Source organism: Myxine glutinosa, chromosome 1 (assembly GCF_964187855.1).
Source record: "Myxine glutinosa chromosome 1, kmMyxGlut1.1, whole genome shotgun sequence".
NCBI lineage: Eukaryota > Metazoa > Chordata > Myxini > Myxiniformes > Myxinidae > Myxine > Myxine glutinosa.
In genome coordinates this window covers 318,355,598-318,380,600 of record NC_136261.1, presented here as the reverse complement: position 1 = coordinate 318,380,600, position 25,003 = coordinate 318,355,598, and the positions used below count along the sequence as shown (strand labels likewise).

At 41.8% G+C, this 25,003-nt stretch overlaps 2 protein-coding genes across 2 annotated transcripts in view; one reads left to right on the top strand and one right to left on the bottom strand.

Annotated features, from left to right (window-relative positions):
* LOC144892395 (uncharacterized) overlaps positions 1-10,385 on the bottom strand; it is an 11,683-nt gene extending 1,298 nt beyond the window's left edge. Inside the window, exons 1-4 of the mRNA XM_078778881.1 lie at positions 10,327-10,385; positions 9,872-9,956; positions 8,446-8,637; positions 7,152-8,278 (exon numbers count right to left, since the gene is read on the bottom strand). Of these exons, the coding sequence (XP_078635007.1) occupies positions 7,152-8,278; positions 8,446-8,637; positions 9,872-9,956; positions 10,327-10,385 (1,463 nt within the window). The remainder of the gene's footprint in view (positions 1-7,151; positions 8,279-8,445; positions 8,638-9,871; positions 9,957-10,326) is intronic.
* A 10,821-nt stretch (positions 10,386-21,206) lies between these two features.
* The window catches only part of LOC137410873 (G patch domain-containing protein 8), a 198,729-nt gene continuing 194,932 nt past the window's right edge, over positions 21,207-25,003 (top strand). The window contains exons 1-2 of the mRNA XM_068096322.2: positions 21,207-21,312; positions 22,442-22,516. Coding sequence (XP_067952423.2) covers positions 21,268-21,312; positions 22,442-22,516 — 120 coding nt within the window. The 5' untranslated portion in view covers positions 21,207-21,267. The remainder of the gene's footprint in view (positions 21,313-22,441; positions 22,517-25,003) is intronic.

Genomic DNA, 25,003 nt, shown 5'->3' with positions numbered 1-25,003 from the left:
AAATATTGTAATAGATATTCAAAAACACACTTCAAAATCAACTATTAAACTTAAAAATAATTATAAAGTTGATTTCACGATTGAAAATTCGTTTAGAGAGCTATTGGGTTTCTCTTCAAAAAAGATTGAAAATAACGGGACGTTTTACAGTGATAATGTTATCCAAATATCCTCCGGTATAAATTCAGTATTAATTCATTGTGATTTGATTGATGGTGCTTATAACGATGGAATAAGAACAAATACAATATTTTCATTCAGTGCATACTCAACCCCGATTGGTTATAAATTTAATATGGAACCAAAAAATCTTGTCTATTTACCTGTGTCAGGAAAAACCATATACAGAGTAAATTTTAGGATAACCGACCAAGATAATCGTATGATATCCTTTAATGATGAAATTATATCCATCAGAATTCACCTACGTGAAGTTTTTCAATAAATAAATAATGGTTATTGTGAGAAAACACGAGTTGGGAAAATATAAAATAATTACAGGGGAGGGCATGTTCCTTTCACCAGACTATACAAGGTATGTGGGTAGAGGATACTATAAACCTAAGAGACAACGAGGTGTAGGTCATCAATTTCGAAATAAAGGAGATGGGATAATTGATACTCTAATGGGTATTGGTTCAACCATCCTTAAACATAAAGACCTAATTGGTTCAACTGCTTCTGCCGTGGGCTCCGTTGCGGGTGCTATAAAGAGTATAAAAGATGCTCAAAAGGAGTCTCATAAATTACAAGCAATCAAAGAAATAAAAAAAGGTAAAACTCAACTATCTTCACAAGAACGACAAAAAATCATTAAAATACTTGGGTCAGGGTTTCAACAATTTTAATGCTATATAAATACAAGTATGGAAGCGATTGATAGTATCTATGATTTGGATGATACGATTATCATTTCAAACTCCACTAAAAAGGAAGACTATTTTAAGGTAAATGCTATAACAGGAACAGACTGGAATTCAAACGGAACAAAAAGTTTTGAAATAAATAATCAACAAACTTACTTGAATATAGCTGATAGTTTCTTGCTGTGTAAATTTAAATTCACTAAGGCTGCGAATAATACTAATGCTACACTCGTAAATGATTTCTTCTGGAAAATGTTTGACAGTGTCCGCCTGTATATTGGAACACAAGAGGTTGAAGCGGTTGATTATGTCTCTGCTACATCTGAAATGATGAAATTTACACTATATTCGTTTAGTGATAGAATGGGTAAGGGAGCTGTTGAGGGTTTTATTCCTGATATGTCAACGGGTACAAACGCAGACCCTGGTTATAGTCAAAGGAAGTCAATGTATAATGATGACGCAAAAGCTGAGAATAGTTTTACCGTAGCAGTACCTCTGAAAGGTATATTTGGATTTTGTGATTATGATAAAGTTTTGTATGGGCTTAAAATTAGATTTCAACTACAAAGGAATGATAATGTAAATAGATTGCTTTTTGGGGATGAAAATGCTTTTGGAGAAAATAATAAATTTGTTATTAATGATTTGTGTTGGTATATCAGTGAATATACTCCTAATCTTAAAACGGAAGAGATGTTAAATAGAAGACTTAACTCAAAGAAACCGCTAAATGTATCATACCTTAAAAGAAGATGTCAACACGTTAAACTGGAACACACTACCTACACTTGGAATTTAGGTGTTCTTCAAGGAAAGCCACGATACCTCTGGCTCATTTTTAAAAAACCAGATGGAGAGGACGGTACTAATAAGAATAATGCCCTGAGTGATAATGCAAAGGTGAAACAACTTCGGGTTTCTCTTGATGGCACATTTTATCCGCGAGATAGATTGGAAATTGATTGGGAAAAAAATGATTATGCGGAAGCCTACAAGTCCTACCAAAAGGTGTGTGAAAGTAATGGTAATAATGATCCTATTTTGGATATGGTTGCGTTTCAAAAACTTTATACAATCTACGCAATTGACCTGAGTTCTCAAAAGGAAACTATAAAGTCTAATCGAGTGGATACTTCTCTATACATTGAAAGAGGGGAGAGTGAAGAGGTTAATGCATATTGTTTGCTTTTGGAGGAAACAGAATTACAGATTAATACAGATAATGGTGTTATGATTAATATCACATAGGTTTTTTCTCATAAATAAATGGTTGGGGTATATGTTAATCAAATCAATCTTAATAAATTAACATCTTGTATTCAAAATCAAAAGCCTTGTATTATTAATGTTAATACAATTCAAAGAAAAGGAGCTGTAAGAATTGATGTTTTACTCACACACACACAAGTAAAAACACTAAATGATGTTGGATCACTTAAAATTAAAATGACGAAACCTATGTTAAAGAAATATTCAATAGACGAGTCAAGAGGAGGATTTCTCCCGTTTCTAATTCCTTTATTTGCTGGTTTAAGTGCGGCGGGAGCATTGACTGGTGGTATTTCAGCAGCGGTAAAAACTGCTAACGAAAGGAAGGCACAACTAAAAGCTCAAAAAGAATTGGAAAGACATAACAAGGAGTTGGAGAAACAAATTAGTGGAAGTGGTGTAATTGTAGATTTTGCTCAAAAACTTGAAAGTCTACCTGATAAAGCTAGATTGTTGGTTGGAGATATGCTTTCCTCTATCGCTCAAGCGGGTGTTAAACTAACTAAACGGGGTAATGGATTGTATCTTTCTCATAAATAAATGGATAAATGGTTTAAACAATTTGGAAAGAATACAACGTCAAATATAGAACTAGCTAAGTATTGTAAAACACTAAAAATTGATAATGTGGTTATTTGTATGAGAGATGAATTAACACATATAAATAAGAATACAAAGAATATTATTATGAATTTAGACACACAGAATGGTTCTCATTGGGTTTGTATTCATAATAGTCAGGATAAATATTATTTTGATAGTTATGGTATGCCACCACCTGTTGAAGTAATACAATTCTTACAGAATGGTGTTTATCAAACATTCCAAGTTCAAGAAATTAATTCTAAATGTTGTGGCCAATTATGTTTATATGTATTATTTCAACTCAACAATAATGAAAATTTTTATGATATCATTTTTTATCTAATATAAATGACCTATGTTGGAAAAGATGGTTCTATCTTTGGAAAATCCTCTCAGGATATTGATTTATCAAATTATTATACAAAGGCACAGGCTGAACGACAAAAATATAGTGTAAGTAAAAATATTAATATGAAGAATACTTATAAATTAATCAATTATCCAAACCCTACAGATGCGAATGACTTGATTAGATTCAGTGATTTATCACAATATATATCTTTAAAGAAAACAGCACGTTTTGTGAAACAAGTAAAATTTACAACCACAACACCTGGTTATACTGACCATACACCTTTCCTCATTGAATTTAACTACCTGCTTACAATTAAATTTTATAAAGAAGGACATTTAGTTAATATGCGAATTAATAAATGGGGGTATGATATGCCTGATTTAGGGTATAATTGGTCTTTTTCAATAAACATAGAAGACCTACATGATTTAAATCAGTCTCGTAAAGAAGAATATTATCCACTTGGTGAAGATAAGGATTTATGTGGAAGTACAATTAGTAAACAACAAATACGTGATTTTAAGAAAATAAAAATATATGATAGTATAGCGATGGTTCGCATGACAAAGAAGGAAGGTAATGAGATAAGGATAGAAAGCCGAGGAATACAAACCGATTTGGTAGTGGGAAGATGGGGTGGTATTACCTGTCATAATATTAATCTCACATATATTTCTGATACATAAATGGCAGGAAGAAGACTACAAGAGAATTATAATTTTTGTATTCAAGGATACCTACAAGAAAAGGGTGCTCGGTATTACATACCTTATGATTTGGAGCATATACATGGGAATTTTGTCATAAAAAACTGGCCTTATACTGATATTGTTAAACCCACAAATAGAGACTTGTTTAAAATATTAAATAAAAATGAACTTCTCAAAGTTATGAAATATAAAACTCTTTTAGAAATCGTCAACAAATCTTATTGGTATCCTATTATGAGAAAAATAATTATAGATACAAGAATATCTCAAAATCCAGATGAGTATATGTATAATATTCTTTGGGGTTCAAACTCAAGGGTAGCAAGGGATGAGGAAGGAGTTGAAGAAGAGAAGGAGGAAAGAGAGAAAAAGGAGAAGGAGGAAAGGGAGAGGGAGGAGAAGGAGGAGAGGGAGAAAAAGGAGGAGAAGGAGGAGAGGGAGAAAAAGGAGAAGGAGGAAAGGGAGAAAAGGGAGAAGGAGGAAAGGGAGAAAAGGGAGAAAAAGGAGAAGGAGGAGAGGGAGAAAATGGAGGAGGAGGAGAGGGAGCAAAGAGAGAGGGAGGAAAAATATAAAAAGATGGAAATCACTGAGATTCATAAAAGATTGAGTGTATTAAAGCAAATAAATCAATCTCAACGCACCGAAGAGGAAATTAAAGAATTAACAACTCTTATGAAGATAATGGTTTCAAAAATAAGAACGTCAATGTCTTCAATTTCAGGGAGGAGATTTAAACGAGAAAGTGGTGAAGAAGAAGAAGAAGAAGAAGGAAAAGATTATGTGATTGATGATGTTGGTGTCATTGACTTTAGTTAGTTTTTATTTGTAAATAAATGGAGGAGAGAGTGAAGGCATTCCTTAGGATTCTTTATGTTTTAAAAATAAAGATTGAAATGTATATGTTGAAAACCAAAAAGGTTTTGATACTCTGTCGGAATTTTTCTGATAAATAAATATGAGTTATTGTCTCAAATGTAAAAAGAAAACTAAATCTAAAAATATCTCTTATGTTAAAGCTAAAAATAATAGAGTTTATCAAAAAGGAATATGTCAAGTATGTGGCTCTAAAAAGTGCCAATTCATCTCTCCTAAAAGAGGAGGAGACATACAAAAGTTTCTGTCAGGAAGTAAATTTACAACAACTGGAATTCCAGGGGAATTACACCTTCCAGGGTATTCTTTCTGTGGTCCAGGAACAAACTTGGATAAAAGATTAGATGAGGCTGACAATCCTAAACCTTGGTCTAAACCTACAAATAGGGTTGACGAAGTGTGTATGAAGCATGATATTGCTTATGGGAAAACCACTACGTTGACTGAAAAACATAAAGCCGACAGCGAAATGTTGTATAATTTGTCTTTGATACAAAATCCAACGTTGAGAGAGAAAGTTGATAGGTTTATTGTGAGAAATTTGATAAATGCTAAATTGAAACTTGGTCTTGGTTATTCCTCAAAAAACTATTAGGCTCTAATGATGTCATCAAGACTGAGGAGCTTTTGGCTGAAGAATTACACAAACCTATAATCACAAAGTTTAAAAGAAGGAAGGTTTATTCTAAATACACTGACCACATATGGTCCGCTGATTTAATTGAATTGAATAATGACAGGGGATACAGGTATGCTTTAACCGTTATTGATTTGAGGAGTAGATTTGCCTGGGTTGTCCCTTTAAAAAATAAAAGGGGTGATACTTTAATGTTAGCCTTTAAGCTAATATTTGATCGGGATAAAAGGAAACCAAAGAAGTTATGGACTGATGAGGGAACAGAGTTCTATAACAAAATATTCATGAAATTTCTTAAGGGGAAGGGTATTAAATTATACAGCACCTTTAATGAAGGAAAGGCAGTTGTTATTGAGCGTTTTAATCGTACTTTAAAAGAGAAATTATATAAAAAATTCACACAACTCGGTTCTCAAAAATGGGTGTATTTAATTCAGGATATTGTAGATAATTACAATAATACAGTTCATTCATCAACACAATCAAAACCATCAGAAACATTTACAAAATTAGAATATGAAAAGGAGATTAATTTGAGAAAGCCCAAGTTTAAAGTTGGTGATATTGTAAGAATATACAAATGGAAAAGTCATTTTGAGAAAGGTTATACACAAAAATGGACTCGTGAATTATTTAAAATCATTGATGTAATGGATACAGTCCCTTGGACCTACAAATTATATGATTTAAATGGAGAAGAAATCTTGGGTTCATTTTACTCACAAGAATTACAAAAAACACAAGTAAGCAGTTAATACCCTTGAAAATAATAAATAAATAAATAAAATGTAATGGGGATACGTTTTTAAATCTGTGAACCCCAAACACAGAATCCCACAACTTTTTAGTTGGGGCTTAACTTTTGTGTGTGTATAATGGGGATACGTTTTTAAATCTGTGAACCCCAAACACAGAATCCCACAACTTTTTAGTTGGGGCTTAACTTTTGTGTGTGTATAATGGGGATACGTTTTTAAATCTGTGAACCCCAAACACAGAATCCCACAACTTTTTAGTTGGGGCTTAACTTTTGTGTGTGTATAATGGGGATACGTTTTTAAATCTGTGAACCCCAAACACAGAATCCCACAACTTTTTAGTTGGGGCTTAACTTTTGTGTGTGTATAATGGGGATACGTTTTTAAATCTGTGAACCCCAAACACAGAATCCCACAACTTTTTAGTTGGGGCTTAACTTTTGTGTGTGTATAATGGGGATACGTTTTTAAATCTGTGAACCCCAAACACAGAATCCCACAACTTTTTAGTTGGGGCTTAACTTTTGTGTGTGTATAATGGGGATACGTTTTTAAATCTGTGAACCCCAAACACAGAATCCCACAACTTTTTAGTTGGGGCTTAACTTTTGTGTATGTGTGAGTGAGTCATAATAATATACAAACCCTAACCCAACCCCATCCCTAACCCAAACCCATCCCTAACCCAAACCCATCCCTAACCCAACCCATCCCTAACCCAACCCCATCCCTAACCCAACCCCATCCCTAACCCAACCCCATCCCTAACCCAACCCCATCCCTAACCCAACCCCATCCCTAACCCAACCCCAACCCTAACCCAACCCCATCCCTAACCCAACCCCATCCCTAACCCAACCCATCCCTAACCCTCACATTCAAAATCCCAACCCTAACCCAATCCCATCCCTAACCCAACCCCAACCCTAACCCTCACATTCAAAATCCCAACCCTAACCCAACCCATCCCTAACCCAACCCCATCCCTAACCCAACCCCATCCCTAACCCAACCCCAACCCTAACCCTCACATTCAAAATCCCAACCCTAACCCAACCCCATCCCTAACCCTCACATTCAAAATCCCACCCAAACCCTAACATAATCTTTCTTTTCTTCTTTTTTAAATACGTATTTCTTTTTTTTTTTTTCCTCTTCCTCCAATTCTGTCTTTCAAGGCTTTTAAGTTTGAAGAAGTAGAAATGGGAAGAAAGAATTTTCCAGCATTTTCTTCCTCGAACTTTCTTGATATTGCTTAAATCAAGCGTCATTAAATAAAGAACATTGTTCATTGCTTTAGAATCCAAAGAGTCTCCAAGAGGAACCCCACAGGTAGAGTCTCCAAAATAAAACCAACTTTCCAAGTTCCCAAGGTATAACCACATTCCTGTTGAGCCTCCAAGATAGGTATCACATTCCGAGTCATCAAAACAAAACCCCCATTCCGAGTCTCCAAAAATATAACCATCTTTCCAAGTCCCCAAGGTAAAACCACAATTTTCAGAAATATTGGGGGTTTCCGTGATAAGTCTCACATAGTATAACTGCGGACCATCAGGGAAAACTTCCCTTTCCCAATTTTTTAGGGTTTCTATGATGTGTCTCACATAGTATAACTGCGGACCATCAGGGAGAATTCCCATTTCACAATTTTTTAGGGTTTCTATGATGTGTCTCACATAGTATAACTGCGGACCATCAGGGAGAACTCTCCTTGCCCAATTTTTTAGGGTTTCTATGATGTGTCTCACATAGTATAACTGCGGACCATCAGGGAGAACTCTCCTTGCCCAATTTTTTAGGGTTTCTATGATGTGTCTCACATAGTATAACTGCGGACCATCAGGGAGAACTCTCCTTGCCCAATTTTTTAGGGTTTCTATGATGTGTCTCACATAGTATAACTGCGGACCATCAGGGAGAACTCTCCTTTCCCAATTTTCAGAAATTTGTGGGTCTCCAATGTATGACTTGTATTCTGGCTCATCAAGGTAGAACTTGTTCAGTGGGTTTTGTTTTGATAACTCACAACAAGTATCATCATGGTAAAACTCTTTTTCAGGATTTTGTGGATCTCCAAGGTATAACTCTTTGGCTGGGTCATCAAGGTAGAACTCGTTCTGGGGGTCTTGGTTGTTCAAAATGTCTTCAAACAAAAAAATAACTTCATCCCAAGTTGTGTTAAAAGCAGAATTTTCATTTCGTATCTCAGATACAATTTCCTGTGAAAGAAAATAACAATGTATTAATTTAATACAATATTTTTTATTTGTATAAATCAAGCTCTATGAATATTAAAATAAACTTTGTTAACTCTTACACGAGTCTCATCTTAAAAAAAAAAAAAAAAAAAAATTAAATAAATAAATAAATAAATAAACAAACTTACCTCCATTGATAAGAGGTTCGAGTCCAGTTCATCAATCTGAAGGTTGAGTTCTACACAGGTAGTAGGACTCCATGGAATAGCAAAGTTATCCCATTCCATTTCGGCATAGTAGTCCATTCTCAAGTGAAGCAGAAAGCGTGTTTGAAAAAGCCTGTGTGGTCGGTGCCTTTTATAAGGACTGGGTGTGTCTTCCTGTGGAAATTCCCTGGGCGTGTCTTAACTGGAAATGATGTGATGGAAATTCCCTGAAAATGATGTAATGTATTACCTGGAAATGATACAATGCTGAAGAGTTTATAAAGTGGGTGGGACTTAGCAAAAGTGGGAGGAGCTTAGCAAAAGTGGGCGGGGCTTAGTAAAAAGTGGGCGTGGCTTAACAAAAAGTGGGTGGGGCTTAGTAAAAAAATGGGCGTGGTTTACCAAAAAGTGGGCGGAGCTTACCAAAAAATGGTATGTGGCACTGGAGGTGCTCAAACAAGAACATTGAGGGAGGTTTACCATTTTATCTTAGCTCAGTTAAAATATCTTAATAAAGAACCAAACTCAAACATATTTTTTGTTAATATATTAGATGGTGAAGAGAGTGGCAAGAGAATTAAATTATTTCCCACGCATAAACAAATATTTGTAGGGTCGTTGTTTGAGTGGGTTATATTCACCAGATGATATTAAGAGTAAAAGGTTAAAAGGTCCATGAGGTCAGAAGGATCACAGGTGTTTAAGTGGTCTAATGAATAAGGATAACATGTCAAAAGGTTAGAAGGTTCGTAAAGAACAGGGTGAGAGAAATAGAGGTCTTTAGGGGCAATGAGGGAGGGAAAGAATTAATATGGAAGTGAATGGGTCAAAGATTAATCTGCCAGATGATATGTAGAAGAAGGATGATAGGTCTATAAGAGAAAACAAATATTTGTAGTGTTTGAGTGGTCTAATGAACAACATTAAGGATAGGTACTACAGACAAAAGGTTCATAAAGATGAGGGTGGGAGAAATAGAGGTGTTTATGATTTTTGAAAAAGACAAGGGGGTAAATGACATTAGATAGGGATTTCCCATGTTAAACGGAGGTGTCCCAGAAGCAACATTATTACACTACTAGGATAGGATACATTCCTAATAAACAGATGGCCCCTAATATCACATCAGGCTAGTTGAGAAAAAGTGTAGCCAAGTGTGTTCTAAAGGTAAAATGAATAACCAAATGCTGATCCAAAAGTGAGTTATTATTATTATTGCAATTATCAAAGATTAAATTAAAACAATGAGAGATTTTAAAGTGTTATGGATTCGTCACTTCCGTCGTTGTGGTTTTCATCCACTGTAAGCATTTTTGGTTCCATGTACTGTTATTGTTATCGTTTCAGTGAAATGGAGATAACTGTTTGCAAAAGGTAAAAAATTAATGTTTTAAAATAAACGGGAAACCGGATCGAGAGAAAACCGGATGAAGAAGAGGATGAGGAAGAAGCGGGGCAAGTGAGGTGGAGAAGAAGTCGAGTTGCTTTGAGGTCTTGAGCAAACGCTGGCGAACGGGGGTCACGAGCGAACTTTGGGTTTCCTGGGAAAGGGATTCCTGTGACAGAGTGGTTATCGCTGTGACAGAAAAACCTGCGTGACAGGTTTTGAGGTTGATTCCGAAGAGAATCGTTGTTAAAGTGCAGGTACGCCTTCAGTACGGGCTCGTCGGCCATTTTGCCTCACTCCCGATTTCGCATCGCTCCAGGCTTTTCACCTCGCTCCAACCATTTCACCGCATCCAGCCGTTAGCCTGGTTTGCGTGTGTAACGTGGATTTTGAGTGGGAATTTGCGGTTCGCCATTTGGGAGCCGTTGAACGTTCATACCCGAAGGTGGGATTTCCCAGTCGCCTCTTGAGGGCACCTCTGCGCATCTTTGGCAGCGTGACTGTCAGCAGAATAGGATTCTGGTCGATACGACATCGTTCTTACGATCACCGGAGCGTGCATCGACTTTGGCTTGATGCCAGGACATAAACTTTGGGAATGTTCTTTTCACTCACTTGGAGCATAGTGAGTTATATTGTACGAAACTGATGGTACCATTGTTTTTTTTGGTTTTTTTTTTTTTTTTTGTATACAAGATCGAGGCTCGTGAAAGAGCGAACATTAATCACACAGAAAGACAAACCGACACATAAAACATATAACATCGGGAGCGGTAGACAAGATGGGGAGAGAGGAGGAAGGACACAAACACAACATTATTTTGAGAGCAGGGACCGAGAGACATGGAGACATCGAGAGATCTGTGAGAGGGAGAGGGCATTGGGGGGTGGGCATGGGAAGGGGGGGGGGAGGGGTGGGAGAGGTATAAAACATATGGACACTGCCAGGACTTCCAGGAAAGAAGTTGGAATTTCAAACAAGGTGGATCTGGGGTGAATTAGCGGGGGTAGAAAAGATCAAGGTTTTGGATGGGGGAAGATAAGAGATGGTGGTGAACAGCTGTTTTAAAGACCTGGAGGGACGAGTGGGATTGAAGGGAGTGAGGGAGTTTGTTCCAGAGGCGGGAGAAAAGAGGAATGAAAGAGTGAAGGTGAGCAGAGAGCCGAGATTTCGGCAGTTTAACCATCAGAGGGTTGCTGGCAGATCTTGTGCGACCTGTAGGAATATTTGGGGGACAGAGCACAGAGAGAGCTGGGGGTGCAAGGCCGGAGAGGAGTCGGTAGAAGACAGAAAGACCACCTACTTGCCTGCGGTGAGTGAGTGAAAGGCCCTCAGAGATAGCTTCATCGCGGGAGATTCCAATAATTCTGAAAGCTTTGGTTTCGACAGCGTGAAGCCGAGCTAGGTGTGAGGCAGGAGCACCGGCCCATAGGGGAGAACAGTATTCCATTGAGCTGCGGATGAAAGCCTTGTATGTGGTGAGGAGTTCAGGTGTGCCGAGGAAGGACTTCGCACGACGGAGGATGCCCAGTCGGCGACTGGCTTTGGAGGCCAGCTTGGAAATGTGGTTTTCCCAAGAAAGATCATGGCAGATAGTGAGACCCAAAAGCTTGAGCGACAGAACTTCTTGGAGAGGATTGTTGAGAAAGTAGATGGGAGGGTTGTCCAGTCGATCTTTTCGGAGAGACATAGTAAGAGTGTGAGATTTGTCAGGATTGAAAGACATGTTCCACTTGTTTGACCAGTCTGTGATTTTGTCCAAGTCTTCAGAGAGTGAGGAGGCTGCAGACTGCCGATCTGAGGGCAGAGGAATGGAGCGGCAGAGAGTGGGGTCATCAGCAAAGAGATAGAGAGGATTTTGCAGAGAGTCGGAGAGATCATTGATAAAGACCAGAAAAAGCACAGGGCCCAGAACACTGCCTTGGGGAACTCCAGCCTGAACAGGAAGGGGAGTTGAGAGAAATCCATTCAGGGCCACACGTTGACTACAACCAGAGAGTAAGTCCGCAAGCCATGCATGGAGATTTCCATGGATACCATAGGAGGAGAGTTTGGTGAGCAGAACTGGGTGCCAGACCGTATCGAAGGCACGTGATATGTCGAGGGAGACAGCTCTGATTTCCTGTTTGGCATTGAGGACCTCCATCCATTGTTGAGACAGCAGAAGCAGCATGTCCAGAGTAGAGTGACCTGGTCTGAAACCAAATTGATGATCAGAGATCAAGCCGTTGGAGAAGAGGAAAGATTTCATATCTGAAGCAATGATGGATTCCAATACTTTGCTGATAATTGGGAGCAGGCTGATTGGTCTGTAGTTGCAAGGATCTGTTTTTGCACCTTTTTTGTGTAAAGCGGTAATGTTTGCTGATTTCCAGGATGCTGGCAGATGACCTTGAGCAAAAGAGAGGGTGAAAAGGACAGAGAGAGGGTGAGATAGAGCAGCAGAGCAGGATTTTAGGACCCGGGGGTTGATGCCGTCTGGTCCAGTTGCAGAATCAGAGTCGAGGTTTGACAAAAACTCCTCCACTGTGTCAGGAGAGAAGGACACAGAGTCCAGGAGCAGTTGGGTTCGACTGGGAAGGGTGGGAACAGAGAGAGATGGGTTTGGGACACAAGATTTTGAGGCAAACACCGAGTTGAGGCATTTGGCTTTGTCACGTGCGATGTCAACTGTGTGGCCATTTGAGGTAAGGGAGGGGATGGAGGGGGAACAAACACCAGAAACGGATTTGACCAGATGCCACCAGGATTTGGAGGAAGGAGACAGGTTTGAGAGTTCATTCTTGAGTGTGGAGAGATAGTGCTTCCTGGCACTCCTGAGGGTAGACACACACTTGTTCTGAGCTTGGCGGAAATAACTGAGATTGCCTTCAGTTGGATTTGCCTTCCAAGAGGCAAAGGCAAGTTGTTTCAGGGCAACTGCCTCACCACAAGATTCAGTGTACCATGGACGGGAGGAAGGGTAAGACAACTGAAGACGAGATGGGATAAATCTGTGCATGAGAGAGAGCAGTTTGCTTTGGAAGAATTCCCAGGAAGAATTGATGTCAGAGGCAGTGGAGATGGGAGACCAATCCAGACGATTGATGGCTGCTTGAAGACCGTCCCAGTCGGCCTGAGTGAAATGCCAGACTCGTCGACGCTGAGGAGGCTCTCTGAGAATGGCCAGAGAGATGTCCACTTTGACAAGCACAGGATCAGAAGAACCGATTGGAGCAGAAGAAGAGCAGCAGACATTTCCAGGGAAGTTTGTCATAACCAAGTCTAGAAGAGAAGATACTCCATTGGCTGAGATCCGGGTCGGGAAATTGACAGATTGTGTCAATCCCAGTGAGTCACAGAAGTCCTTTGCTGAGGTGCCATGACTGGTGAGAGAGGAACCCACACCCAACCAGCTGGCATGATGACAGTTGAAGTCACCACATATGAGGAAGAGAGAGTTGGGATGAGTGGATAGAAGTTGGTCCATGTTTTCAGACAGTGAAATGTAAATGGAGTCATCACTGTTTGGAGGACGGTACAGAACACATTTGAACACAAGGTGGGAGCGGAGAGGAAGCCGTAGCCAGAGGTACTCCTGGGGGTGAGGAGGAGAGAGGGCAGTGCAAGGAGAGTGAGGAAGAGAGTTTTTGATAAAGATAGACACCCCACCACCAGGACGAGGCTCAGGTCTATCATACCGGAGGAGGGAGTAACCAGGAAGAGATATTAAGGAATCAGAGACATCTTGAAGGAGGAAAGTCTCTGTTAAGCAGATCAAGTCTGGATTGTCAGAAGCAACCTGTATGGAGAGATCAGTCAGGTTTGAGCGAAGGCCCCGGATGTTTGAGGTCCATACCGTTAATGAAGAGAGAGGGGGAGCATTGGGTACAGGACAGGGGAGGGGAGGAGTAGGGTAAGATGAAGGATGAGAGGGGGAGGTAGGGAGAGCAGTTGATAGTGTGTCAGAGATTACAGAAGAGTTCCAAGAAAGGGAAGGATGAGGAGGATGAAAGGTTTGATGGTGAAGGGATGAGGCACAGTGAGGGGTTGTTTGAGGGGGGGCAGAGGAAAGTAGAAGGTTGGGGGTGGGGGGGGGGGTGGAGGTATGAGATAGAAGGGAGACGAAGTGGGGAGGAGGCAGCTTTGAGGAGGAGGGGGGAGGAGGGAGAATTGTAGGAATGATATATTTGTTGTACAATTGATTAATATTGTTCTTGTACTGTTATTGTTGTGTGACCTTAATACAATACTTGTTTGTTGGTAACAATTGGTGTGGTTTCACCATTGGTCTTTGACACACAGAATAACACATCTTTCTGCCGTGACTCCTTTCGGGGCTCGGAGGTACACCGTGACCGGGGTTTGGGGAGGAGAACGTCACTGAAATTGGGGGCCTCGTCCGGGATAGAATTCCCTAACATTCCCAAAATTCCCAAATTTGGAATTTTCTAACATTCCCAAATTTTTCAAAAATTGGAATTTTTTTTGTGTGAAGGTTAACAGGTGCTAACTAATAGTCACCATGGTGTTTGACACAGAAAAGTTTGCGGCGTCCCCTAATGAGGCACAGTTCCAGGCGTTAAAAAGATCGGAACTCATGATATTGGCCAAATATTTTAACTTGGAGGTCCGAGTTAGTATGAAGAAAGCAGAGATTCAGACATTGGTGGTAGAATCTCTAGTGGGACAAGGAACATGGGAAGAGGTAGCCTTGGATTGGTTACCAGAGGAAAAAGGAAATGTGGAGCTCCGGAAATTGGAGATGCAACTGCAGAGCCAGGAAAGGTTAAAAGAGTTGGAATGGAAAGCCGAGGAGAGAAGAGCCGAGGAAAGAGCAGAGGAAAGGAGAGCTGAAAAAGAACTCGAGGAGAGAAGAGCAGAGGAAAGGAGAGCTGAAGAAGAAAGAAGAGCAGAGGAAAGAGCAGAGGAAAGGAGAGCCGAAAGGGAGTTATAGGAACGGGACATGGAGTATCAGAAGGAACTTAAACTCAAGGAGCTGGAATTACTGGGGGAACAGAGAGAAGTAGTATCCATGCCGGCTAGTTCGACAACTAGTCAGAACACTTGGGATGTTGGTAGGCATGTGAGGCTTGTTCCACCCTTCAATGAAAAGGAGGTAGCCAAGTTTTTTTTACACTTTGAGAAGGTGGCTCAAATGTTAAAATGGCCTGTGGGGTCCTGGACTATGTTAGTGCAAAGTGTTCTGGTGGGTAAAGCTCAAGGTATCTATTCGGCTTTACCGATTGACCAATGTGCAGATTATGAGATAGTGAAGAAAGCCATTCTCAAAGCCTATGAATTGGTCCCTGAAGCTTACCGGCAAAAATTCAGGGATGCCAGGAAGAGGGAAAGTGAGATCCATGTGGAGTTTGCCAGAATGAAGGAAACTATGTTTGATAGGTGGTGTGACTCGAAGTAGATTGGGAAGGACTTCAACCTTTTGTGACAATTGATCTTGGTGGAGGAATTCAAACAGTGTGTCCACGTGGACATTAAAGTACATCTGGATGAAAAAAAAGTACCGGAGTTGTATGAGGCAGCAACAGTGGCAGATGACTATGCCTTGACACACAGGATGGGGTTCCACAAACCTAACTTCCCGCCTAGATTTAGCCAGGGGAGTTACGGCAAATCAGGTTCGGAGAACAAATTTTCATGGAGGCGGCCTAGAGAGGACTATGGGGACAAATCTGATACCGCGACTTTCAGGGATCAGAAGACTGCAGTTCCAAGACATACATATCTTCCGGGGGGCCCGAGGCAGACCACGAGTTTTTCCTCCGGGCCTACTTGCGCTTTTTGCAAGAAACCTGGGCATTTGATGTCCCAATGTTACGCCCTGAAAAGGAAAAATCAGGAGCGGAGTCAAACTAGTACAACTCCGAATGCATTGGCCAATGCGAGAAATCGTCCTTGGAGGACAGTGCCTTGTGAAGGTTCCCGTGCCAAAGTTACGGCATCACAGAACGACCTTGTCCAAGAGGGTTACAAACCTTTTATTTCCGAGAGGTTTGTGTCACTGGATGGGGACTTGACTAACCAGAGACCTGTTAGGGCATTGAGGGACACAGGAGCACATCAATCTTGGATGCTTGAAGGCATTTTGCCATTGTCAGAGAAGACGGAAACTGTTGTTCGTGTTCTTTTACAGGGGGTTGGTGGCTATGTTAAAGCTCCTCTTCATGTTATCCATTTAAAGTCTGATTTGGTGTCAGGACCGGTCACTGTGGGTTTACATGCCACTCTTCCTGTAGAGGGAATTTCTTTCATTATCGGGAATGATTTGGCCGGTGGTCGAGTTTCTGGTAATCCAATGTTGGTTGAAAAGCCCAGTATGGAAAATAACACAGCACAGTTAGAGCAGGAGATTACGGGTATCTTTCCATCCTGTGCCGTGACTCGTGCTATGGGTAGGAAGCGCTCTGAAGATAAGGAGAAGGAAGGTGATATGGATTTGGGTTCCTTAGCGATATTGGAGGAAAAGTCTGGAAGAGATAATAGGAAAAGGAGTGACATCAAGGAACCGAAGGAAAAGGTTGCATCTGGACCAAAAGGCATCAAGCCAAAGTCGATCCCCTCCAGTAATCGTCAGAACGATGTCTAATCGAGACCAGAATCCCGTTCGGATGACAGTCACAGTCACGCTGCCAAAGCTGTGCAAAGGTGCCTTCAAGGCGACTGGGAAATCACACCCTCGGGTATGGACGTTCCACGGCTCCCACTCGGCGAACCGCAGATTTCCCACTCAAAAGCCACGTTACACACACACACACCAGATTAACGTCTGAATGTGGTGACAATGGTTAAAGCGAGGTGAAAAACCTTAAGCGATGCACAAATCCTGCGCGAGGTAAAAAAAAATGGCCGACAGCCCGTTCTCGTGGTGTAACGGCACTCCAACGATTCTCTTCGGAATCGACCGCAAAACCTGTCACGCAGGTTTATCTGTCACAGCGATGACAACTCTGTCGCAGGAATCCCTTTCCCGGGAAACCCAAAGTTCACTCGTGACCCTCGTTCGTCAACGTTCGCTCAGGACCTTGAACCAGCTCGGCTTCTTGTCCGACTCACTCGCTCCGCCTTCTCTTCCTCCTCTCCCTCTTCGTCATCGTCCGGTTCCGGTTTCATTTAAAACATAAACTTTTTTACCTTTTGAAAATAGTAATCTCTATTTCCCTTAAACGACAACAATAATAGTACATGGTATCAAAAATGTTTACAGTGGATGAAAACCACAACAACGGAAGTGACGAATCCGTAACAATGACGAATATAGTGGTCACTTGATAACTCGTGAACCAATTATTTTGATAATCTTACATGGGTGTGTTCAGTTCCCAAGCAGCTAGCTAGTGCTTGCCAAGCCAACCGTTCCTTGTCAACTGTTTTGAATGGAGTGCTTGCTTGGATGGTTAAGCCACTTGGCGAGCTCCCCATGTGAAACGTGGTAAATAAATAAATAAGTAAATAAGTAAAAAGGTAAATAAATAAAGAAAGAAAGAAAGAAAGAGGTCCTATCATAGAATTACATGTCATTTTGCTGTTGTATTCAGTGGAATGCTTTTAATGGTGCGGTTTGTACCGACTTTTAGTTTTAGTTCCTCTCATCTCGCAATAGACCTTATACATATGACGTCACACACCCTTAGAAACGGAAGTGCGCCCTCGCTCAGAGCCAGAGGGCAAGCGCACGCAACGCGATGCACGATAGTCACGACTAGATACTTCTACCTTCACGAAAACCTAAACATGGTAAATTTCTGCTGCGTTGTTGGGTGTTCTAACCATAGCAATCGCGACAAGGGACGTGTCCTTTTACTGTATTCCCACAGTGGTGGAACATCAAGGCGACCATGCAGCAAAACTGTCAAAAGAACGGCGAGAAAAATGGCTGTCCAACATCAAACGCAAGTGGTATGAACCGGCGAAGTCATCACGAGTTTGTTCCGAGCATTTCGTTCGAGGTATGTGTGTAATGCTGACTCGAATTTCGTTGTTTGAATGTCATAAAAAGTGTTTTCGATGCCTTAATTGTGCACCAATTTGTCTGAGTTGTTTAAGTATGAAAATCATGAAATTTAAGGAAAAATTAGACTAACAGTCTAAGTGTATGCCAAAGTGGCAAGCCAGGCATGGTAAAACATGGCAAGTCTAAAATTATCTGCGTTGGAACACAAACGTTAAAACCCCCCTCACACCGGCCTTACGGGGTCGTTACGACGTTTACGGCAGCGTTGCGGCGAAAAAATCGTGCACAACCGGGAGCATTCCTTGTGGCACCTGGGACATCCTCAACGCTTCCTGGAGCATTCGTATGGATCCTTAAGCGTCCGGGAGGGGTCGTAATTTCTTACGAGAGTTTTGGTCCAGACCAAAACTCTCGTAAGACAATTACGGCAGTGCTACGGAAATCTAGACCGTAACGCTTCCTCAACGCCTCCTCAACACTTCCGCAACTGCCGTAACACCACCGTAAGACTCCGTAAGGCCATCTTAACCATCCGCAAGGATTCTCCCTCTCCTTGGACTCTCTGGGCAGCGGGTGCTCCGTCCATGGCTCTCCTGGATAGGTCTTGCCCCCTTGGAAGTCAGCAGCAGAATGAGGGGAGAGCGCGGGGGCCCCAGTTTTTATATTCTGGGCCGGGAACCGTAAGGAACCGCAAGCAAACGTAGAGGCACCGTATCTCCGCCGTGTATATCCGCAACGAAGCCGTAGCAGTCCGTACTAAACCGTAATAAACCGCTGTGAATCGGTCACGGTCAAGCAAAATCCTCTCCTGGGTGTTCACGATTTTGCTCAAAAAATCGCAACGCTGCCGTAGAAAGAACATCCGTGGACATCCGTGGACATCCGTGGACGTCCGTAAAAAACATTTTTTGGTGTGAGGTACCCTTAAAACAGACGGCCTGCATTCATTCATACTCTGAATTAACTGAACGTTAGAGAGGCATCTGGTGACTGTTATTTCCACTAGTAACGAGTGATATTAGTGGTAATCTCAAGCTTTGGAATTGCAAACTTTTTTATTTTGAGGATTCCAACAATGTTAGTAGTTAACTAACAAGTAACTTTACTACAGTCGACAGTCTAAGTTATGTTATGACCTGTCTGTCGTATCAACATTCCTTGCACCAGCTTGATCGTCATTTTTTTTTTAATGATTGCCATCATAATGGAATAACGTTGTCATATTCTCCTCTTTACTTATCCAGAGCATGTGCATGACGTAAAGAAGTACTGAATATTAAGCGTACAGGAGTTGACATGCGACTTAACTTCACAATCATGCTAAAATTAGTGACTCATCAAATTATCTTGGGATATACTTCATGGTGAAGAAACTAATCAAAATAAGGTAAGTGAAGTCCAGTATTTACTGTTTGATTATTTTCCCTAACAATTTGACATAATTTTGTTCCACTTTTTTGTCTCACATTTTAAAGGAAAGCCAGCCTACCTACATGATATCGCCAAACCTGACTGGGCACCTACACAGAAGATGGGCTACACCAGCTGTCACTCCTCTTCAGTGTCAGCGTTTCACCGATATGAGTGATCACAGCAGCGTAACAGGAAGGCAGACAACATGGCTACTGCAGCAATACTGCTAGAACTACACAATGCAAATCCTGAGCAGTGCCCCATTCATGAGCAGATTCCACCTGTTGGAGGGACTGAAACCCAAACGGAACTGTCTTTCAGAGACATTCGTGCACTGGAAAAAAACGTGGAGGAACTACAGAAGGACAATATTGCCCTCAGAACTCAAGTGTGTGACCTGGAAGAAAAGATAAGAGCAACAGGTCTGCAGGAAGAACACTTTCAGAACAACGATGCAAAACTCCGATTTTACACGGACTTCCTTCTTGGGCAATTTTTTTGCCACTCTTCACGTTTCCATCATGTGCTCTCCCAACGTGTAAAAAACTCACAAAGTTTGCTCAAGTGCTCATGTTCCTCATGAAGTTGCGATTGCACATTTTTGACGAGGACCGAGCTTACAGATTCGGAGTCAGCCAGTCAACTGTTTCACGAAACTTCCACCGCGTTCTTGATGTAATGTTTGTAAAGACTCAGTCGCTGATACACTGGCGCAGTCGTGACGCTCTACGTCTCAGTATGCCGTCATCGTTCAGGAAATGTGCAGTTATTATTGACTGCACTGAAGTGTTTACAGAGCAGCCGTCCGATTTACTGGAAGGGCACAAGTGTGGAGCAACTACAAGCACCATTCAACTGTAAAGTTTCTAATTGGTACAACACCACAGGGCTCAATATGCTTCCTAAGCAAGTGTTGGGGAGGAAGGGCAACAGACACTGAGATAACGGAAAACAGTGACCTCATGAATAAACTGATGCCAGGGGATCTTGTGCTTGCCGATCGTGGTTTTTTTGTTGATGAATACTGTGGAATGGCGATGGCCGAGGTGAAGGTGCCCCCATTCACCAAGGGAAAGAAGCAACTTGAAAAAGTACAAGTTGACTGGAGCAGAGAACTTTCTTATGTTCGGATCCATGTTGAACGGGTAATTGGAATGGTGAAACAAAAATATACTGTGCTCCAAAATCGCATTCCCATCACACTGATAAATGATGGGACATCGCCAGAAGCAACTGTGAACAAAATGGTGCAAGTGGCGTGTGCTCTCGTAAATCTTTGTCCAGGAGTAGTTCCTATGGACTGATTATCATGGAAGTGTTATTTTATGGATCAACAGCATTACCTTATTAGTGACACACATTGTTAAATACGCACATGAAACAAAACAAAATGACAAGTAATATAAAGTTGCAGCAGTTTTATTGTCACAGTTGTGTCAGCTTCAAACCATATGTACACGTATCATGTGCAGCTTCATTTATTGTTCACAGAAAATATGTAGTGTATAAATTTCTACAGAAACATTTCAACCATTACTATATCTATTGTTACTTCACCAAAAAATAATTTTTATGATTCATTCACCATGTGGAATTAGTTGACGCAATTAGTTGCGATCGCAGTTGACTCACACATGAACGCGTCGTCAGGGCCTTTGTTTGCCCTCTAAGATGGCGTCGCGATTGGTTGTTGGGTGCTTCGTGACGTCAATGCATAAGGTCAATTCCGACTGGAGTATTGAATGGAAGTGCAAGATGACTTACATGACGTTTTCGCTTTAGATTTGGATCAGTGCTTGCATTTTGACATCTGGCGCAATGTAGTTTACTCATAATTTTCCTCATCGATTATTTTCCCTCATTATTTCTTTATGTCGATGACGAAATAAGTGTTCAGTGTTAGGGCTGCGTCATCCTTTGAATGGTTGATTATCTTACAAGAAGAAGAAGACGGATATTTACGTAGTGCGTCCTTAACATTATTCACATTCAGTGACGTCAGAAGATACGCGGTGGCGTCGTGACGTAACGCGTTATTATGTGCCTACCGAAATGGCGGACAAATTCTCAAGGTTCAACGAAGATCGCGACTTTCAGGCGAGTGAACGCGTCCACAGCTCGGCGTTGAGTTTATTCCCCAATGAGGAATAAACGATATATCCTCCCATTTTGTTGAAGCTGCTTTTGAGGCAATGGCCGTGATGCGTTAAATCGTTATGGCTGCGTGAAGGACGGATAGTCCAGGAAAGGCCCTGGCCTATGCTTTATAAAATTACCATACGTCTTCATATTATGTTCTTTAATGTGCTGTTTTTAGATTTATTAATATAAATGTTTCAATTGTGCAAAAAAATGTTCAAAAAAGAAGTCCCGACCAAAAATGCAAATTTGCCTCTCCCCTTGTTTACACTTCTTGTTAGTGGATTTGGGCTCCCGTACACCCAACCACCCCCATTTTCACCTGGTCATTGTGTTTTATGTTTACCCCACCTTTGTTTACCCACGTCCTCCTCTCCCCCTTTGTTTACCCACGTCCCCCTCCTCCCCAGTCGTTGACCCACGACCTCCTCCTCCCCAGTCGTTGACCCACGTCCCCCTCCTCCCCAGTCGTTGACCCACGTCCCCCTCCTCCCCAGTCGTTGACCCACGTCCTCCTCCTCCCCCTTTGTTTACCCACGTCGTCCTCCCCAGTCGTTGACCCACGTCCTCCTCCTCCCCAGTCGTTGACCCACGTCCCTCTCCTCCCCAGTCGTTGATCCACGTCCCCCCCCTCCCCAGTCGTTGATCCACGTCCCCCCCCCTCCCCAGTCGTTGACCCACGTCCCCCCCCTCCCCAGTCGTTGACCCACGTCCTCCTCCTCCCCCATCGTTGACCCACGTCCCCCTCATCCCCCATCGTTGAGCCACGTCCCCCTCATCCCCCGTCGTTGACCCACGTCCTCCTCCTCCCCCGTCGTTGACCCACGTCCTCCTCCTCCCCCGTCGTTGACCCACGTCCTCCTCCTCCCCCGTCGTTGACCCACGTCCTCCTCCTCCCCCGTCGTTGACCCACGTCCTCCTCCTCCCCCGTCGTTGACCCACGTCCTCCTCCTCCCCCGTCGTTGACCCACGTCCTCCTCCTTCCTCATCTTTGACCCACATCCTCCTCCTTCCTCATCTTTGACCCACGTCCCTCTCCCTACAGGTATGTTTCGTTTATTGACCTCGTGTATTTTTGCCTTTGCAGGGAAGTATCTTTGACCAATATGAAGAAGGACATATGGACTTTGAGCAAGCGTCTCTAGACAAGCCTATTGAAGCGGTAAGTCATTGATGTCCTTATTGTTCTTGCTTGAATTATTTATACATGAACAGGTGTTGCTCTCCCCAACCCCTCAAATCCGTTCCTTTGTTACACCTTTGACTTCTAACACGGAAGGTATGCTGCTTTTGACACTAGGAAACTTTGAAAAGCTCAGCACGTTATGCAGTGAAATGCATTTTCCATTGATGTTTGTGCTGCTATGATTTAAAACCAAAATTGTATTGTTTTTGTATTGAATTTGAATTTGGACTGACTGCAATGCAAAGATGAACTTGTTGTGGCGTCGAGAACTGGTTTAAGTTGTTGGTCGGGGAGCTTAAACTATGTTGTAGGTGGTCTGCACCTGCTGGTTTGTTCTTCGACAATTCAAGGTTTGTACCCATTCCGCAGTGTCGGTCTCTCTTTGCATGATACTGTACATGCTTCAGCGCTGAGTGTATATTGATGCGGTTGGCTTGGATCTTCCAAAAAATAAAAGGGAGAATGTGGTGCGACATTTGCTCTTTGTTTTGATTTTGACACATCACTGGCGCAGTCATCACTGTGATGTGATTTTTTTTGAGTTTTTCGATTTCACTTGAAAATGCAGCTCTGGTTTTCTTTCTTTCTTTCTTTCTTTCTTTCTGTGCAGTTCCTCTAATCACATCGTAGTTATTGCTGGGAATGTCCTACATTTGGCTTCACTTCTGGCAACAAAAAGTTTTCGATCGCATCGTACTGACGACGGTGCTACTGTTTGTGCACGTTTTGCAGCGTTAACCGTACTCCGCCCTGTGAGATTTTGTTTTTGCATAAAAAAACGATGCACAAAACTTCCCACGCAACTTGAATTTTAAGATCGAGGACTTTTTTTTTTCTTTTTTTTTCCCCCTTTTTTGGAAATTACTGAAATCCGACAATGGAACTTTGAATTCTGTGCCACCTGTTAAATTTCTGCACTTTTGTGGTATGTTTTCGCAGCAGATTTACATGATCCCAAAATCCACAAATTTACGCTCTTGGACGTTGTCATTGGCACAGATATTCTCTTCAAGAAGGGTTGAGGTTCTGTCCAGGCTAACTGTGCCAAAAAATAATCTTGCATGGGACCAAAATTCGAATTTGCTCGGGTTGACAAATCGCATGAATTTGTATTATTTCAGAATTACCGCAAACACTGCGGGAAATATAAATAAGTATAAATATATATATTCTTTGTTGTGTGTTGATCAGTTTATTTCCTCATCTTTTAGATGTAAAATATATGCTTAATTATGACGTAATCACCCTAATATACCGTGCTTTCACACAAATATCCCGCACCCGGGGAAAAAGTGATTTCCGAAAATTTCAGCCACTGTAACCCACACACGGGTATACACCGCATGTCTGGGCTGGGGTGTGTTCATTGTACCAGGTTTGTTCTAGAGCACTTTACCAAGTGGTTTAAGCACTTTATAAACGAGCATTCCGTTCAAAACCATTGATAAGGAACGACTGGCTTGTCCTTGCTCACCGGATCCCCTCGGGATCCCTGCCTTCCGGGTCCGCCATCACTGGTGTATCCTTTAGAATTGAGGTAATCTCTCCACGCTCCATACTCAGTTTCTGTAGTTGAAACCAATACACCTATATTCTATAATTGGGCCAGCCAAAGTAACCATTTATTTGAATCGTCCATGTGGATCAGACATAAAATAATTGTTCAGCTTGCTCAAGACGGGCAGCTTCCCCAGTTTGAGGGGCAAACGTGAAGAATTAATTAATGATGAACTATAAATTGCATACCAGAATGAAGAACCAGGCTTGCTCATGTATGAAGGCTCGTATCGATCTGTGTTGGCGGATAAGTGGAATGCATGGAATCGACGGAACGATTGACATATGCTAACTACCGTGGGTAGCACAGTGAAGCTGATGCTTCAGGTGTTAACCATTCCTTAAGGCAAAAGAGGGAGACAGATGAGGAGGTGGGGGGGGGGGGGGGGGGGGGGGGGGGTGAAGATTGATATAGTTGAGAGTGAGTCCGAGTTGTGTTCATCAGAGCAGGGTCATAATTCAGGCAGCATGTGGAGGGTGAGAATGACTGATTTTAACATGGAGGGTCATGATTCGGGCATGAAAAGTCAAGGGGACCGGGACTGTGAAAAAACTGAATATATGAGGGAAACGTCTTGAGGAACAAACAAAAGGAAACCAACAAGAAAACCGAAGGGAAACCGACAAGAAGCGAAAAAAGGACGTTGGTTGAATAAATGAAAGCAACTATACTTTATTGATAAAACAAAGACAATTCAAATCTAAATCTATTCCTATAAAAGGCAAAAAATCTGTCTCTCTGTCTGTCTCTCTGTCTGTCTCTCTGTCTGTCTCTCTGTCTGTCTCTCTGTCTGTCTCTCTGTCTGTCTCTCTGTCTGTCTCTCTGTCTGTCTCTCTGTCTGTGTCTCTGTCTGTCTGTGTCTGTCTGTCCTCTCTCTTTCTCTCTCTTTCTCTGTCTGTGTGTGT